The 16284-nt window shown below is 33.2% G+C and overlaps 1 protein-coding gene across 4 annotated transcripts; it reads right to left on the reverse strand.

Annotated features, from left to right (window-relative positions):
- Window positions 1–2332: 2332 nt before the first annotated feature.
- mlc1 (modulator of VRAC current 1) lies at window positions 2333–16284 on the reverse strand. 4 transcript variants are annotated; one of them, XM_058087275.1, is made up of 12 exons: window positions 16166–16284; window positions 14066–14346; window positions 12329–12418; window positions 10034–10087; window positions 9864–9965; window positions 9676–9777; window positions 7702–7773; window positions 7519–7635; window positions 6562–6618; window positions 5530–5652; window positions 5289–5453; window positions 2333–3090 (listed from the first exon to the last, which is right to left on the reverse strand). In XM_058087275.1, exons 2-12 carry the CDS (start codon window positions 14333–14335, stop codon window positions 3016–3018), a joined length of 1227 nt encoding a protein of 408 aa, XP_057943258.1. In that variant the 5' UTR covers window positions 14336–14346; window positions 16166–16284; the 3' UTR covers window positions 2333–3015. The 4 variants fall into 4 exon arrangements, with proteins under 4 accessions (XP_057943258.1, XP_057943256.1, XP_057943257.1 ...); XM_058087273.1 differs by having other exon boundaries at window positions 2333–3093; XM_058087274.1 differs by having other exon boundaries at window positions 2333–3093; window positions 14066–14343; window positions 16166–16275.

The raw sequence follows: 16284 nt of genomic DNA on the forward strand, positions 1-16284 counted from the left end.
TTTACCCCCCCCCCCTCCCCTCCCCCCTCTAGCGCCCTCCCCTCTCCTCTCATCCTCTCATCCTCTCATCCTCTCATCACCACGGCTGGGCGATACCACACGTTCATGGCCAGTATGCCCATACTCATTGGTAGTTTTTTAAAATAGGGTAAATACATCTATGTACATGTATATATAGATATATACATATATATATATACATATATATATATATATATATATATATATATATATATATATATATATATATATATATACATACACACACATACATGGTGTGTTTGCCCCTTTCTTATGTGGTTAAGTGGTTGGACCACACTTGGCAGCAACAACTGCAATCAAGTGGTTGTGCCACCCTTAGCAACAATAACTGCAATCAAGTGCTTGGGCCACCATTAGCAGCAACAACTGCAATCAAGTGCCTGGGTCACCCTTAGCAGCAGCAACTGAAATCAAGAGGTTGGGCCACCCTTAGCAGCAACAACTGCAATCAAGTGCTTGGCCACCCTTGGCAGCAACAACTGCAATCAAGTGCTTGGGCCACCATTAGCAGCAACAACTGCAATCAAGTGCTTGGGCCACCCTTAGCAGCAACAACTGCAATCAAGTGCTTGGGCCACCCTTGACAGCAACAACTTGACAGCAACCCTTGACAGCAACAACTGCAATCAAGTGGTTGGGTCACCCTTAGCAACAACAACTGCAATCAAGTGCTTGGGCCACCATTAGCAGCGACAACTGCAATCAAGTACTTGGGCCACCCTTAGCAGCAACAACTGCAATCAAGTGCCTGGGTCACCCTTAGCAGCAACAACTGAAATCAAGAGGTTGGGCCACCCTTAGCAGCAACAACTGCAATCAAGTGTTTGGGCCACCCTTAGTAGCAACAACTGCGATCAAGAAGTGGTTGGGTCACCATTAGCAACAACAACTGCAATCAAGTGCTTGGGCCACCCTTGACAGCGACAACTTGACAGCAACCCTTGACAGCAACAACTGCAATCAAGTGGTTGGGCCACCCTTGGCAGCAACAACTGCAATCAAGTGCTTGGGCCACCCTTGGCAGCAACAACTGCAATCAAGAAGTGATTGGGCCACCCTTAGCAGCAACAACTGCAATCAAGTGCTTGGGCCACCCTTAGCAGCAACAACTGCAATCAAGTGCTTGGGCCACCCTTGACAGCAACAACTTGACAGCAACCCTTGACAGCAACAACTGCAATCAAGTGGTTGGGTCACCCTTAGCAACAACAACTGTAATCAAGTGCTTGGGCCACCATTAGCGACAACAACTGCAATCAAGTGTTTGGGCCACCCTTAGCAGCAACAACTGCAATCAAGTGCTTGGGCCACCATTAGCAACAACAACTGCAATCAAGTGCTTGGGCCACCCTGAGCAACAACAACTGCAATCAAGTGCTTGGGCCACCATTGGCAGCAAAAAACTGCAATCAAGTTGTTGGGCCACCATTAGTAGCAACAACTGCAATCAAGTGGTTGTGCCACTCTTAGCAGCAACAACTGCAATCAAGTGGTTGTGCCACTCTTAGCAGCAACAACTGCAATCAAGTGCTTGGGCCACCATTGGCAGCAACAACTGCAATCAAGTTGTTGGGCCACCATTAGTAGCAACAACTGCAAACAAGCGCTTGGGTCACCCTTAGTAGCAACAACTGCAATCAAGTGGTTGGGCCACCCTTAGCAACAACAACTGTAATCAAGTGCTTGGGCCACCATTAGCAACAACAACTGCAATCAAGTGCTTGGGCCACCATTGGCAGCAACAACTGCAATCAAGTTGTTGGGCCACCATTGACAGCAACAACTGCAATCAAGTGCTTGGGCCACACTTAGCAACAACAACTGTAATCAAGTGCTTGGGCCACCATTAGCAACAACAACTGCAATCAAGTGGTTGCGCCACCCTTAGTAGCAACAACTGCAATCAAGTGGTTGGGCCACCATTAGCAGCAACAACTGCAATCAAGTGGTTGGGCCACCCTTAGCAACAACAACTGTAATCAAGTGGTTGGGCCACCATTAGCAGCAACAACTGCAATCAAGCATTTGCTATAACCCGCAATGAGTCCTGTTGTTTGACATGAAGTCCCCATCAGCAGTGTAGTCCATTAACAGTGACTTACCTCGCACTTGGTTCGTGAGCCCAGTTCTGGTCGTCCAGGTGAGTTGTTGGTGTTAGCTAGTTAGCAAGTTAGCTTCAGAGTTTAGCTTCTCAAAACAATATGCGTTTGAAAAATGTGTGTGTGTGGGGGGGCACATTCAACATAATACTCAAAGAAAAGGAACACGACTACAGAGATGAGTGTTCGTTTTCCAAAAAGTGCAAGCAAACTTTATTTGACACAACCCTGTCGTTCCAACATGAGACACACAAGCTGCAGGTTGAAGAAACTAGCAAACAACAACTAAAAATATCTCAAAATAAAATGACATCCAAGATTAGCTTTACATCAGCGACATCTAAAACGGGGCCCGGGACGGCTTCTTATTGGCACTGGGGACGCTCTAAAAGTATTAGAAAATGAGGTTGGAAAAAATCTATAATATTACAATAATTAAATCAAAAATATTACAATAATAAAGTCATAATATTAAAAGAAAATGTACCAGAAGAAAATTAAAAAATATTTCTAATTTCTAATTTTCTATTTCTTGGGTCAAAATAAGACTTTTATGCAACTACGAGCCAGAAGTTCAAAACGACCATTCCAATTCATTAGGGGTGCGCAAAATCCGGCTCGGGGGCCACATCCGGCCCGCCAAGTGTTTGAATACGGCCCGCCCGTTCTATTTGATTTAACCTTAACATACAACCTGGCATCATGGCTTGAGTCAACCTTTTGGACGGCTCTGGTGTAGAAGAACCAGAGATAAAGCTACAAATATTGACATATTCAGAAGTTATCTACTCCCAATAGTGCAGATTTAATACAGAAATCTACTTTTTTAATATTTACACCATAAAGTTGTCTTTTCATCAGAGCAAAAAAGGGTTCATTGGGTCATTTGCACCATCACGGCCTTCCTTGTTCTGTCTTTGCTGAAGTTCTGAAGTCCTCCGTTGGATGACTGCTGAGGGATTGAGGACAAAGACAAAAAGGAACAGCATGTACTTAGTAGTACTACTAACTCTTTGGAGTATAACTAAACTATTAACCCTTAGATGCACGAGTGACTGGACCCTCCACTCTTCCATAAGTGGGTCAAAAATCACCCATACTAGAATCAATGCCTTTTTATGACAATTTTGCCATTTTGGTTAGGAATAATAATCACTTGTATGATATTTAGTATTATATTTAGGACCACACAATAATGATTTCATGTTAGAAACATCTTCATTTTTCACTTTTTTACATCTTTGAAAAAGAAAATGATCCCGTACAACAATAGAAAATGTGAGCATCCATTGTGTGTTGCATAAAGGGAAGTTAAAAATGTGAACGGCATGATATCAAAAATATGATTTTTGAGGAATACCTGGAATATGAAATGATAACAATTTTTCATTACAAAGATATTTCAAGAAAACGACCTGACCGGGTCATTTTTGACCCACTTGGGCCACCCTTAGCAGCAACAACTGCAATCAAGTGCTTGGGCCACCCTTAGCAGCAACAACTGCAATCAAGTGCTTGGGCCACCCTTGGCAGCAACAACTGCAATCAAGTGGTTGTGCCACCATTAGCAGCAACAACTGCAATCAAGTGCCTGGGCCACCCTTGGCAGCAACAACTGCAATCAAGTGGTTGTGCCACCCTTAGCAGCAACAACTGCAATCAAGTGCTTGGGCCACCCTTGGCAGCAACAACTGCAATCAAGTTGTTGTGCCACCCTTGGCAGCAACAACTGCAATCAAGTGGTTGTGCCACCCTTGGCAGCAACAACTGCAATCAAGTGCTTGGGCCACCCTAAGCAGCAACAACTGCAATCAAGTGCTTGGGCCACCCTTGGCAGCAACAACTGCAATCAAGTGGTTGTGCCACCATTAGCAGCAACAACTGCAATCAAGTGCCTGGGCCACCCTTGGCAGCAACAACTGCAATCAAGTGCCTGGGCCACCCTTGGCAGCAACAACTGCAATCAAGTGGTTGTACCACCCTTGGCAGCAACAACTGCAATCAAGTGGTTGTGCCACCCTTGGCAGCAACAACTGCAATCAAGTGCTTGGGCCACCCTAAGCAGCAACAACTGCAATCAAGTGCTTGGGCCACCCTTGGCAGCAACAACTGCAATCAAGTGGTTGTGCCACCATTAGCAGCAACAACTGCAATCAAGTGCCTGGGCCACCCTTGGCAGCAACAACTGCAATCAAGTGGTTGTGCCACCCTTGGCAGCAACAACTGCAATCAAGTGCTTGGGCCACCCTTGGCAGCAACAACTGCAATCAAGTGGTTGTGCCACCCTTGGCAGCAACAACTGCAATCAAGTGGTTGTGCCACCCTTGGCAGCAACAACTGCAATCAAGTGCTTGGGCCACCCTTGGCAGCAACAACTGCAATCAAGTGGTTGTGCCACCCTTGGCAGCAACAACTGCAATCAAGTGCTTGGGCCACCCTTGGCAGCAACAACTGCAATCAAGTGGTTGTGCCACCATTAGCAGCAACAACTGCAATCAAGTGCCTGGGCCACCCTTGGCAGCAACAACTGCAATCAAGTGGTTGTGCCACCCTTGGCAGCAACAACTGCAATCAAGTGGTTGTGCCACCCTTGGCAGCAACAACTGCAATCAAGTGGTTGTGCCACCCTTGGCAGCAACAACTGCAATCAAGTGGTTGTGCCACCCTTGGCAGCAGCAACTGCAATCAAGTGCCTGGGCCACCCTTGGCAGCAACAACTGCAATCAAGTGGTTGTGCCACCCTTGGCAGCAACAACTGCAATCAAGTGGTTGTGCCACCCTTGGCAGCAACAACTGCAATCAAGTGCTTGGGCCACCCTTGGCAGCAACAACTGCAATCAAGTGGTTGTGCCACCCTTGGCAGCAACAACTGCAATCAAGTGGTTGGGACACTCTTAGCAGCAACAACTGCAATCAAGAAGTGGTTGGGCCACACTTAGCAGCAACAACTGCAATCAAGTGGTTGGGCCACCATTAGCTGTGATATTGATATGAAAAACATGATTTTTGAGGAATACCGGGAATATGAAATGATAAAAAATGTTAATTACAAAGATATTTCAACCTGACCAGGTCATCATTTTTGACCCACTTATGGATCTAAGGGTTCAAGGCAGTATTTTGTGCTGGTGTGTGTCGGACGCATACCTCACAGCACTGGCTGGGAATTCCCAGTCTGCTGTCGTTCGGGCGGGCGGTCCTGATGCGGAGCCGACCCTTGTAGGATGCACAGTGCACCACGGTGGCGGAGTTGAGAAGAGCCTGGACCAACAGCAGCAGCAGCAGGATCAGGAGCAAGATGTCGTAGGATTGCTGCGGGACAGCAACGAGTCCATGAGTAATTTGTAACAAAATACTTCCAATCATTGCCACTTCCGAGGAACGCCACCTTGGCTGGAGGAACGTCACGCAGGAAAATGTCAATGAAGCTGATCACGCTGCAAGAGAGGAAGCCGGAGGCTGAAAAGAGCAGAGGAGACGTCACGCTGCTGATGGCGATCAGCACCTCCACCTGAAGGACAGCGACAGGAAGTTTGGAAGAGAAAACATGGAGGGAACGTCTGCACAGGTAAGAGGACCACCGTTTTGCGCTTGGGGCCACGAGGCTTCTTGGAAAAACACAAGGACAAATGTGAAAAAGTGGCAGAGTGAGCATCACCTCAAAGATCCTCAACAACACCAAAGAATGAGATTTTTTGTTTTTTTTCTTATTTTCTTATTTTTTTCTTATGGCTTGTTTTGCTTTTTTAGGGACATTTTTATCTTTGAGTTTTGCATTAATTCTCATAAAATTACTGCTTTTTTCAAAATCTTTCATAACTACATATTAAGATTTTTTAAAAATTATTCTGTAATATTTTTTCTCCAACCTAATTTTCCATAATTGACAACTTTATTTCCCATAACGGTATGACTTTTTTTTTTTAAAAAAAAACTTTATTCTACAAAATTATGTTATGTTTCCTTATAACATTTTTATAAAATATATTTTATAAAATAACAACTTTAGATTAGATTACAATTTTTTTCTTAATATTTTGTACAGTTACTCTTATTTTTTTTAATTATTTGCTGTTTTTTTTCACCCACTATTTCAACTTCATAAGTATTTTTTATAAATATAATATATACTAAAAACATACCAATATATAATATTTTAACCATATTATTATTATTATAAAATTATATATATATAAAATTAATAATTATATATATATTATATTAAATTATTTATTATTTAAATAATTATTATCCTTGATGATAATAATATATAATATAAATATATCTTATATGAATATATTTATATAAATATAAATCATCTACTTTTCCAAAAAGTTCTTTACAGTAGAACATGGTGTTTCGTGTTCCAGAATATTAAGATGTAGTTTTTAGTAGTAGTAGTAGTAGTATTAGTACTCACCAGACATTTGTTGGGGTATTCTGATACAACGTGGCTGGCGATGGCGCTTGGGAAGCACTGCAGGAAAAAAAATGTAAAAAAAAAAAATTGTAATATTGTAAAAAAAATTTTACTATAAATATAATATAATATAAATAAAAAATATATAAATATTTTGTAATATTTTAATATAAAAATGTAATATTATAACTTTATTCTCATAGTATTATATACTTATATTTTTCTACTTCTCAAAAATGACAACTTTATTTTTTTATGTTGGTTTATTGTAATAATACTACATTAAAAAACACAAACGCATTTTTCCATGAATATTTCATTGCTATACTACAAAGATTCTCTTAATATTTTGACTTTATTCTCTTGAAAGGACTGCTGTTTTTTGTCATCGCTGCTGTTTTTTTATTATTATTTTAGCCTTCTTTTCATCAATTTTCTTACATTTTTATTTACCTTTCTTATTACATTAAAAAAATGTAAATTAATTTTTAAAATATTTTTTATAATATTTATATTGTAAATATAATATAATATAAATATATAAAAATATATAAATATTATTTAATATTTTATATTCAAATGTAATATTATAACTTCATTCTCATAGTATTATATACATTTTTCTACTTCTCAAAAATTACAAATTTATTTTTTTATGTTGGTGTATTGTAATAATACTACATTAAAAAACACAAAGGTGTTTTCCATGAATATTTCATTGCTATACTACAAAGATTCTCTTAATATTTTGACTTTTCTTGAAATGACTGCTGTTTTTTGTCATTGCTGCTGTTTTTTTTATTATTATTTTAACCTTCTTTTCATCAATTTTCTTGACATAATTATAACTTTATTCTCTTAATAGTTAATAATTAAGTAATAATTTTTCTTTTTTTAGATATTATTGTTATTTTTTGTCATAAGACTACACTTCTTGTTTCCCTTTTTCCGACTTACGGCCACCAGGATCCAAAAGAAGGTGACGGACAAGTACGGCCCGGGAAGCAAAGCGTCCATGTTGAGCGCGATGATGCCTCCGAACACGGCCGAGATTCCCACGATGACTTCGATCACCTGTCACGGACGTGTCACGTCATCGGGGGGGCCACACGGCGTCCAACATGGCCGACGTATACTCACGGAGTACGCTTTGAGCAGACGAGTGGGGAAGACCGCCGGAGTGGGGACCAAAGGTTGATGGTTTGTTTCCGACTGCAGGAAGAATGCATAAAATGTGTATGAAACATGGAAGACAAGGGTGTCCAAAGTGTAGCATGGGGGTCACATGCGGCATGTTTTTATTGGCTTGTGGTACATTCTAAAATTCCATAATTCCGTAAGAAAACTTAAAATAGCAGCAGTTTTACAAGAATAAAATCAAAATATTATGAGAAAAAAGAAGTCATAATTTTGCGAGAATAAAGTCCAAATATTAACAAAAAAATTTTTAACCTAAGAAGAAAAATCTTGTAATATTATAGAAAAAATTAACATAATGTTAGTAGCATAATGTTGAAATATTGAACAAAAAAGTCATAATTTTGCGAGAATAAAGTCCAAATATTTTGAGAAAAAAGTTGTAATATAAGAAGAAAAATCTTGTAATATTATAGAAAAAATTAACATCATGTTAGTAGCATAATGTTGAAATATTGAACAAAAAAAGTCATAATTTTGCGAGAATAAAGTCCAAATATTTCCAGAAAAAAGTTGTAATATAAGAAGAAAAATCTTGTAATATTATAGAAGAAAATAACATCATGTTAGTAGCATAATGTTGAAATATTGAAAAAAATAAGTCATAATTTTGCAAGAATAAAGTCCAAATATTTCCAGAAAAAAGTTGGAGCATAATGTTGAAATATTGAAAAAAAGAAGTCATAATTTTGCGAGAATAAAGTCCAAATATTTCCTGAAAAAATTTGTAATCCAAGAAAAAAAATCTTGTAATATTATAGAAGAAAATAACATCATATTAGTAGCATAATGTTCAAATATTGAAAAAAAGAAGTCATAATTTTTTCATAATAAAGTCCAAATATTTCAAGAAAAAAGTTGTAGCATAATGTTGAAATTTTGAAAAAAAAGTCATAATTTTGCGAGAATAAAGTCCAAATATTTTGAGAAAAAAGTTGTAATCTAAGAAGAAAAATCTTGTAATATTATAGAAAAAAATAACATCATATTAGTAGCATAATGTTGAAATATTGAAAAAAAGAAGTCATAATTTTTTGAGAATAAATTCTAAATATTTTGAGAAAAAAGTTGTAGCATAATGTTGAAATATTGAAAAAAAGAAGTCATAATTTTGCGAGAATAAAGTCAAAATATTTCGAGAAAAAAAAGTTGTAATCTAAGAAGAAAAATCTTGTAATATTATAGAAGAAAATAACATCATGTTAGTAGCATAATGTTGAAATATTGAACAAAAAAGTAATAATTTTGCGAGAATAAAGTCCAAATATTTCGAGAAAAAAGTTGTAATCTAAGAAGAAAAATCTTGCAATATTATAGAAGAAAATAACATAATGTTAGTAGCATAATGTTGAAATATTGAAAAAAATAAGTCATAATTTTGTGAGAATAAAGTCCAAATATTTCCAGAAAAAAATTGTAATCTAAGAAAAAAAATCTTGTAATATTATAGAAAAAATAACATCATATTAGTAGCATAATGTTCAAATATTGAAAAAAAGAAGTCATAATTTTTTGAGAATAAATTCCAAATATTTTGAGAAAAAAGTTGTAGCATAATGTTGAAATATTAAAAAAAATAAGTCATAATTTTGCTAGAATAAAGTCCAAATATTTAGAGAAAAAAAATTGTAATCTAAGAAGAAAAATCTTGAAATATTATAGAAGAAAATAACATCATATTAGTAGTATAATATTGAAATATTGAAAAAAAATAAGTCATAATATTATGAAAAACAAAACAAATGAAAGTAGATGTTTGGGAAATTAAAATGATATACGAAATACAAAATATTATGGGAATTAAGTCAGAATATTCCTAAAAGAAATGTGATATGAGGAAATGTTATAAGGAAAAATCATTTTTTAGAAGTATATTTTTATGAAATATTGCAAATATTTAAAAAAAAACACTGGTACCTTGACGCGGTGGCAGCAGTCCTCCGCAGAGCGAGCGGACAGGATGACGGCGGTGGCCATCAGAACCTCCAGCAAAATCATCAAGATGAGATTAAAGTTGATCTGAATCCCAAAACAGGAAATGCTTCAATTCCGAGATCCGAGATCCACTTCCTGATACGACGGCAAACAAAAGTACTTGAACTTACATTAACGGCCGAAGGATTGAGGACCAGTTTACATCCGAACCAGACCAGGCAGGTGGTGGTCACGGCAAAGGTGGACACGTAGAGAACCTGGAAATCCGACACCTGGAGGAAGATCAGACTTGAGGACCAAGATGGTCCGAGATGTTCGAGATTCCGGGTTGGTGACTCACTGCAACATGTCGGTTCTTGGCGATGGCGAAGCTGGCGATGGCGGCCGGGATGCCCTGTGAAGAAGACGCAGTCAATGATGACTGCTTTCCAGTCAATTTGTCCCAATCCCGATCCCGATCCCAATCCCAATCGGAACGCCCTTTCCTGTCATTTTACTACATTACTTAGCTGTGGCGTCCAATTCATCTCATTCATTTTATGTCTACAACATGCGGATGGAGGGCCAATTGGAGGGCGGCAGGCTCCAAATGAGGGGTCTCAAACATGCGGCCCGCGGGCTAAATGTGGAAATATAAAAAAAAATAAGTCATAATTTTGCATGAATAAATATTTCGAGAAAAAAGTTGTAACCTAAGAAGAAAAATATTGTAATATTATAGAAAAAAATAACATCATATTAGTAGCATAATGTTGAAATTTTGAAAAAATGAAGTCATAATTTTGCAAGAATAAAGTCCAAATATTTTTTTAAAAAAGTTGTAACCTAAGAAGGAAAATCATGTAATATTATAGAAAAAAATAACATCATATTAGTAGCATAATGTTGAAATATTGAAAAAAGAAGTCATAATTTTGCGAGAATAAAGTCCAAATATTTCGAGAAAAAATTTGTAATCTAAGAAGAAAAATCTTGTAATATTATAGAAAAAAATAACATCATGTTAGTAGCATAATGTTGAAATTTTGAAAAAATGAAGTCATAATTTTGTGCGAATAAAGTCCAAATATTTCGAGAAAAAAGTTGTAATCTAAGAAGAAAAATATTGTAATATTATAGAAAAAAAATACCATCATATTAGTAGCATAATGTTGAAATTTTGAAAAAAAAGTCATAATTTTGCGAGAATAAAGTCCAAATATTTCGAGAAAAAATTTGTAATCTAAGAAGAAAAATCTTCTAATATTATAGAAAAAAATAACATCATGTTAGTAGCATAATGTTGAAATTTTGAAAAAATGAAGTCATAATTTTGTGCGAATAAAGTCCAAATATTTCGAGAAAAAAGTTGTAACCTAAGAAGAAAAATATTGTAATATTATAGAAAAAAATAACATCATATTAGTAGCATAATGTTGAAATTTTGAAAAAATGAAGTCATAATTTTGCAAGAATAAAGTCCAAATATTTTTTTAAAAAAGTTGTAACCTAAGAAGGAAAATCATGTAATATTATAGAAAAAAATAACATCATATTAGTAGCATAATGTTGAAATATTGAAAAAAGAAGTCATAATTTTGCGAGAATAAAGTCCAAATATTTTGAGAAAAAATTTGTAATCTAAGAAGAAAAATCTTGTAATATTATAGAAAAAAATAACATCATGTTAGTAGCATAATGTTGAAATTTTGAAAAAATGAAGTCATAATTTTGTGCGAATAAAGTCCAAATATTTCGAGAAAAAAGTTGTAACCTAAGAAGAAAAATATTGTAATATTATAGAAAAAAATAACATCATATTAGTAGCATAATGTTGAAATTTTGAAAAAATGAAGTCATAATTTTGCAAGAATAAAGTCCAAATATTTTTAAAAAAAAGTTGTAACCTAAGAAGGAAAATCATGTAATATTATAGAAAAAAATAACATCATATTAGTAGCATAATGTTGAAATATTGAAAAAAGAAGTCATAATTTTGCAAGAATAAAGTCCAAATATTTCGAGAAAAAATTTGTAATCTAAGAAGAAAAATCTTGTAATATTATAGAAAAAAATAACATCATGTTAGTAGCATAATGTTGAAATATTGAAAAAAATAAGTCATAATTTTGCGAGAATAAAGTCCAAATATTTCGAGAAAAAAGTTGTAACCTAAGAAGAAAAATCTTGTAATATTATAGGAAAAAAATAACATCATGTTAGTAGCATAATGTTGAAATATTGAAAAAAAGAAGTCATAATCTTGCGAGAATAAAGTCCAAATATTTTGAGAAAAAAGTTGCAATCTAAGAAGAAAAATCTTGTAATATTATAGAAAAAAATAACATCATATTAGTAGCATAATGTTGAAATATTGAGTAAAATAAGTCATAATATTATGAAAAATAAAACAAATGAAAGTAGATGTTTGGGACATTAAAATGATATATTTTAATATTTTATCAGAGCTTGTATTGTATTTTATTTTTTTTTTGTTTTTAATAAATGTGTTTTTTTTTTGTTTTTTTGTTTTTTTTTAGAAAACCTGATGCGGTCCAGTCTCACCCAGACCCGAGCTCCAGTGGCCCCCCAATTAAATTGACTTTGAGACCCCTGGTCTACATATAAAGTGTGAATTCCCGATGAAAAGACTTACAGATCCTCCAGCACAGCGCAGGTAGTCCATGGCAACAGAGAAGAGATTTCCCAGGTACAAAGAGAATCCAGAGGTGATGAGAAGACTCCCCTGTGGTCACACACATACACACACACACACACACACACACACACATGGTATGTGGTCGTCAATCATGCACTGACTTGCTTTGCGCTTTCATTTTATTGTATCAGATATTTTATTCTATTCTGTTTTATTCGATTGTATTGTATTCTAATCTATTCTATCAACATTATTAGCATTGCAGAATCGATACCAGGACTAGATGCTATATCGATTTTTTGGTAGTATCGCTGCGACCGTTTCAACCAGCAACTGGAAGCCTTGTTGGGATTTTGTAAGAAATATGATAAATATGAAATAATAATAATAATAACAATAATAATAATAATAATAATAATAATAATAATAATAATAATTGGGGTCAAAAGGGGGGGCGTAGATGCTCACAATCTGGCACTCAGTAAATTTTTATTATTATATTATTAATTATTTTTATGTTCTGTATGTTTTATATGTATATGTATAGTATGTTTATGAAATACTGCTGAATGGGTGCAGATTCTGGAAGAACTAGAAAGCTTTCTTATGGTGTGTTGCTGCTCTCTAGGAGTCCACAAGCCGAAAAGGACCGGAAAATTAGCATAATAGGGATTTTGTAAGAAATATGATTAATATTAATATTAAAAATAATCTTAATATTAAAAATAATCTTAATATTAATAATAATATAAATATAAATATAAATATAAATATAAATATAAATATAAATATTAATATTAATATTAATATTAATATAATATTATATAATATTATATAATATTATATAATATTATATATAATATAATATAATAAATATAATATTTATATAAATATAAATAATATTAATATTAATAAAAATATTAATAAATATAAATATAATATTATATATATATATATATATATATATATATATATATATATATATATATATATATATATAAAATATTATATATAATATAATATAATAAATATAATATTTATATAAATATAAATAATATTAATATTATTTATATTATTTAATATTATTTAATATAATATAATAAATATAATATTTATATAAATATAAATAATGTTAATATTAAGATTATTTATATTTATATAAATATTATATTTATTATATTATATATATAATTAATATTCATATTAATGTTAATATTAATATTAATATTAATGAAAAACCTAATATTAATATTAATATTAACATACAGAACATAAAAATAATTAATATTAATATTAATGGAAAACCTAAAATTAAAATAATTTAATAAAATTAAATATAATAAAAAATATAATAACATAAAAATAAAATATGTTGTATATGAATATATATAGTATGTTTATGAAATACTGCTGAATGGGTGCAGATTCTGGAAGAACTAGAAAGCTTTCTTATGGTGTGTTGCTGTTCTCCATGAGTCCACAAGCCAAAAAGGACCGGAAAATTAGCATAATAGGTCCCAATAGGCCGGCAAAATGAGCTACTGAAGTTAATCATTAATCATGTGATTAACTCATGATTAATTTTTAGTGCCCCGACTCTGGTAGTGTCTTTTTTTTGGTCTCGAAAATTCTTGTGACACCCGTACGGATGTATGTATGTATGTCCAGGTCTGGGGCTCTCCCCCCGTCCTCAACCCGTGTGATGGTTCCAATCCCGTCACTGCCTCGTCTCACCCCGATGAGGACGCTGTAGAGCCAGGCCCTGCAGCTGAAGCAGGGGTGCTGGAGGGGTTCCGGCCGGGCCAGCTGCAGGTCACTGGCCCTCACGTCCACGGTGTAGCTGTCCCGGTCCGAGCCGTCTTGCTCCGCTCTGTCGGTTCTTTTGTCCGAGCCTCTGCTGCCCCTCCTTCCGAGGGAGCCGCCGCCGCCGCCGCCTCCTCTTTCTAGCGAGGACACGTGGCTGTAGGTGAACTCCTCCCTTGCTGACACCTCCTCACGCTGCATGGCTGCGGCTGCTGGACGATGGAAAGTAGAGGTAGAGGTTGGCTTATTCGATGTCACCCGAATATGGCAACAAAGTCACCGAGTTGGCCGCACCAGATCTCCAAAGTGCAGCCTGGGGCCAAATGTAGCCCGTGACTGTTTTTATATCCATTTTATTTATTTATTTATTTATTTATTTACATTTATTTGTATTTTTTATTTATTTATATTTATTTATTTATTTGTATTTATTTGTTTATTTTTATTTATTTATTTATACTTATTTATTTATTTAATATATTTTATTTATTGATTTTATAGATTTATATTATTATATATTATTTATTTTATATATTTATATATTTTATTTATTTATTTTATATATTTACTTATTTTATTTATTTTATATATATATTTTATATACAGAATAAAGTCAAAATATTACTAAATTACTATTACTAAATTAATAGTCATAATTATAAGAAAAAAATTAACAAAAAACAACAAGAACAAAGTTTTAATAATATATTTGAAAATTATCGTGCACCATAATTTTAGTCATAATGTTTGAATGTTATGTAAAAAATAAGTCGCTAATATTGTGAGAAAACACAAAACAATAAATGTAACCAGAATAAAGCCAAAATATTACTAAATTAATAAAGTCATAATTATAAGAAAAAAATTAACAAAAACAAAGTTTTAATAATATATTTGAAAATTAGCGTGCGCCATAATTTTAGTCATAATGTTGGAATGTTATGTAAAAAATAAGTCGCTAATATTATGAGAAAACATAAAACAATAAATCTAACCAGAATAAAGTCAAAATATTACTAAATTAATAAAGTCATAATTATAAGAAGAAAATTAACAAAAACAACAAGAACAAAGTTTTAATAATACATTAAACAAGTAATAATAATAATAATAATAAAAAATAAGCGTGCACCATCATTTTAGTCATAATGTTGGAATGTTATGTAAAAAATAAGTAAATATTTATTTATCTTATATATTTATATATTATTTATATTATTATATATTATGTATTATTTATTTTATATATTTATATATTTTATTTATTTATTTTATAGATTTATATTATTATATATTATTTATTTTATATATTTATATATTTTATTTATTTATTTTATATATTTACTTATTTTATTTATTTTATATATATATTTTATATACAGAATAAAGTCAAAATATTACTAAATTAATAAAGTCATAATTATAAGAAGAAAATTAACAAAAACAACAAGAACTAAGTTTTAATAATATATTTGAAAATTGGCGTGCGCCATTATTTTAGTCATAATGTTGGAATGTTATGTAAAAAATAAGTCGCTAATATTGTGAAAAAACATAAAACATAAAACAAAACAGTCAAAATATTACTAAAAAAAAGAGAAAAAAGAAAAAAATTAACAAAAACAACAAGAACAAAGTTTTAATAATACATTTGAAAAAAAATAAGTAATAATAAAATAAAATAATAAAATAAAATAGTAATAATAATAATAATAAATAAGTCAAAATGTTAAAAAACAAAAGTCATAGTCTAATGAGGAAAAAATGTTCAATTTTATTTCAAAAAATCTGAATATTATGAGAAAAAATTATGTAATTTCAGTGGCGTAGAGTTTAAATATGCCAAAAATATATAAATCATATCTCATATTATGAAGAACAAATAAAACCAGAAGTTATAATAGGAAGCCAGAATCGTACTCTACTCTGGTTTTCATTGCTCTTCCCGAGTCATTAATTCCCAATCCCAAACTGGTGTGGCTTAAAGGACCCCCCCCCCTCCCTAAACCCCCCCTTGGTATTTCCTCTTACCTGCTGCTGTGACCCCTGTAGAATAATCCCAAAATATCGTCCAAAAAATGTATCCTAAAAAAATCTAGGAGCCGGCTTGCTTTAGTCTCCACTCCATCTCCCACTTTAACACTCTTTGC

The sequence above is a fragment of the Doryrhamphus excisus genome, chromosome 11, assembly GCF_030265055.1.
Source record: "Doryrhamphus excisus isolate RoL2022-K1 chromosome 11, RoL_Dexc_1.0, whole genome shotgun sequence".
Classification (NCBI taxonomy): Eukaryota; Metazoa; Chordata; class Actinopteri; order Syngnathiformes; family Syngnathidae; genus Doryrhamphus; species Doryrhamphus excisus.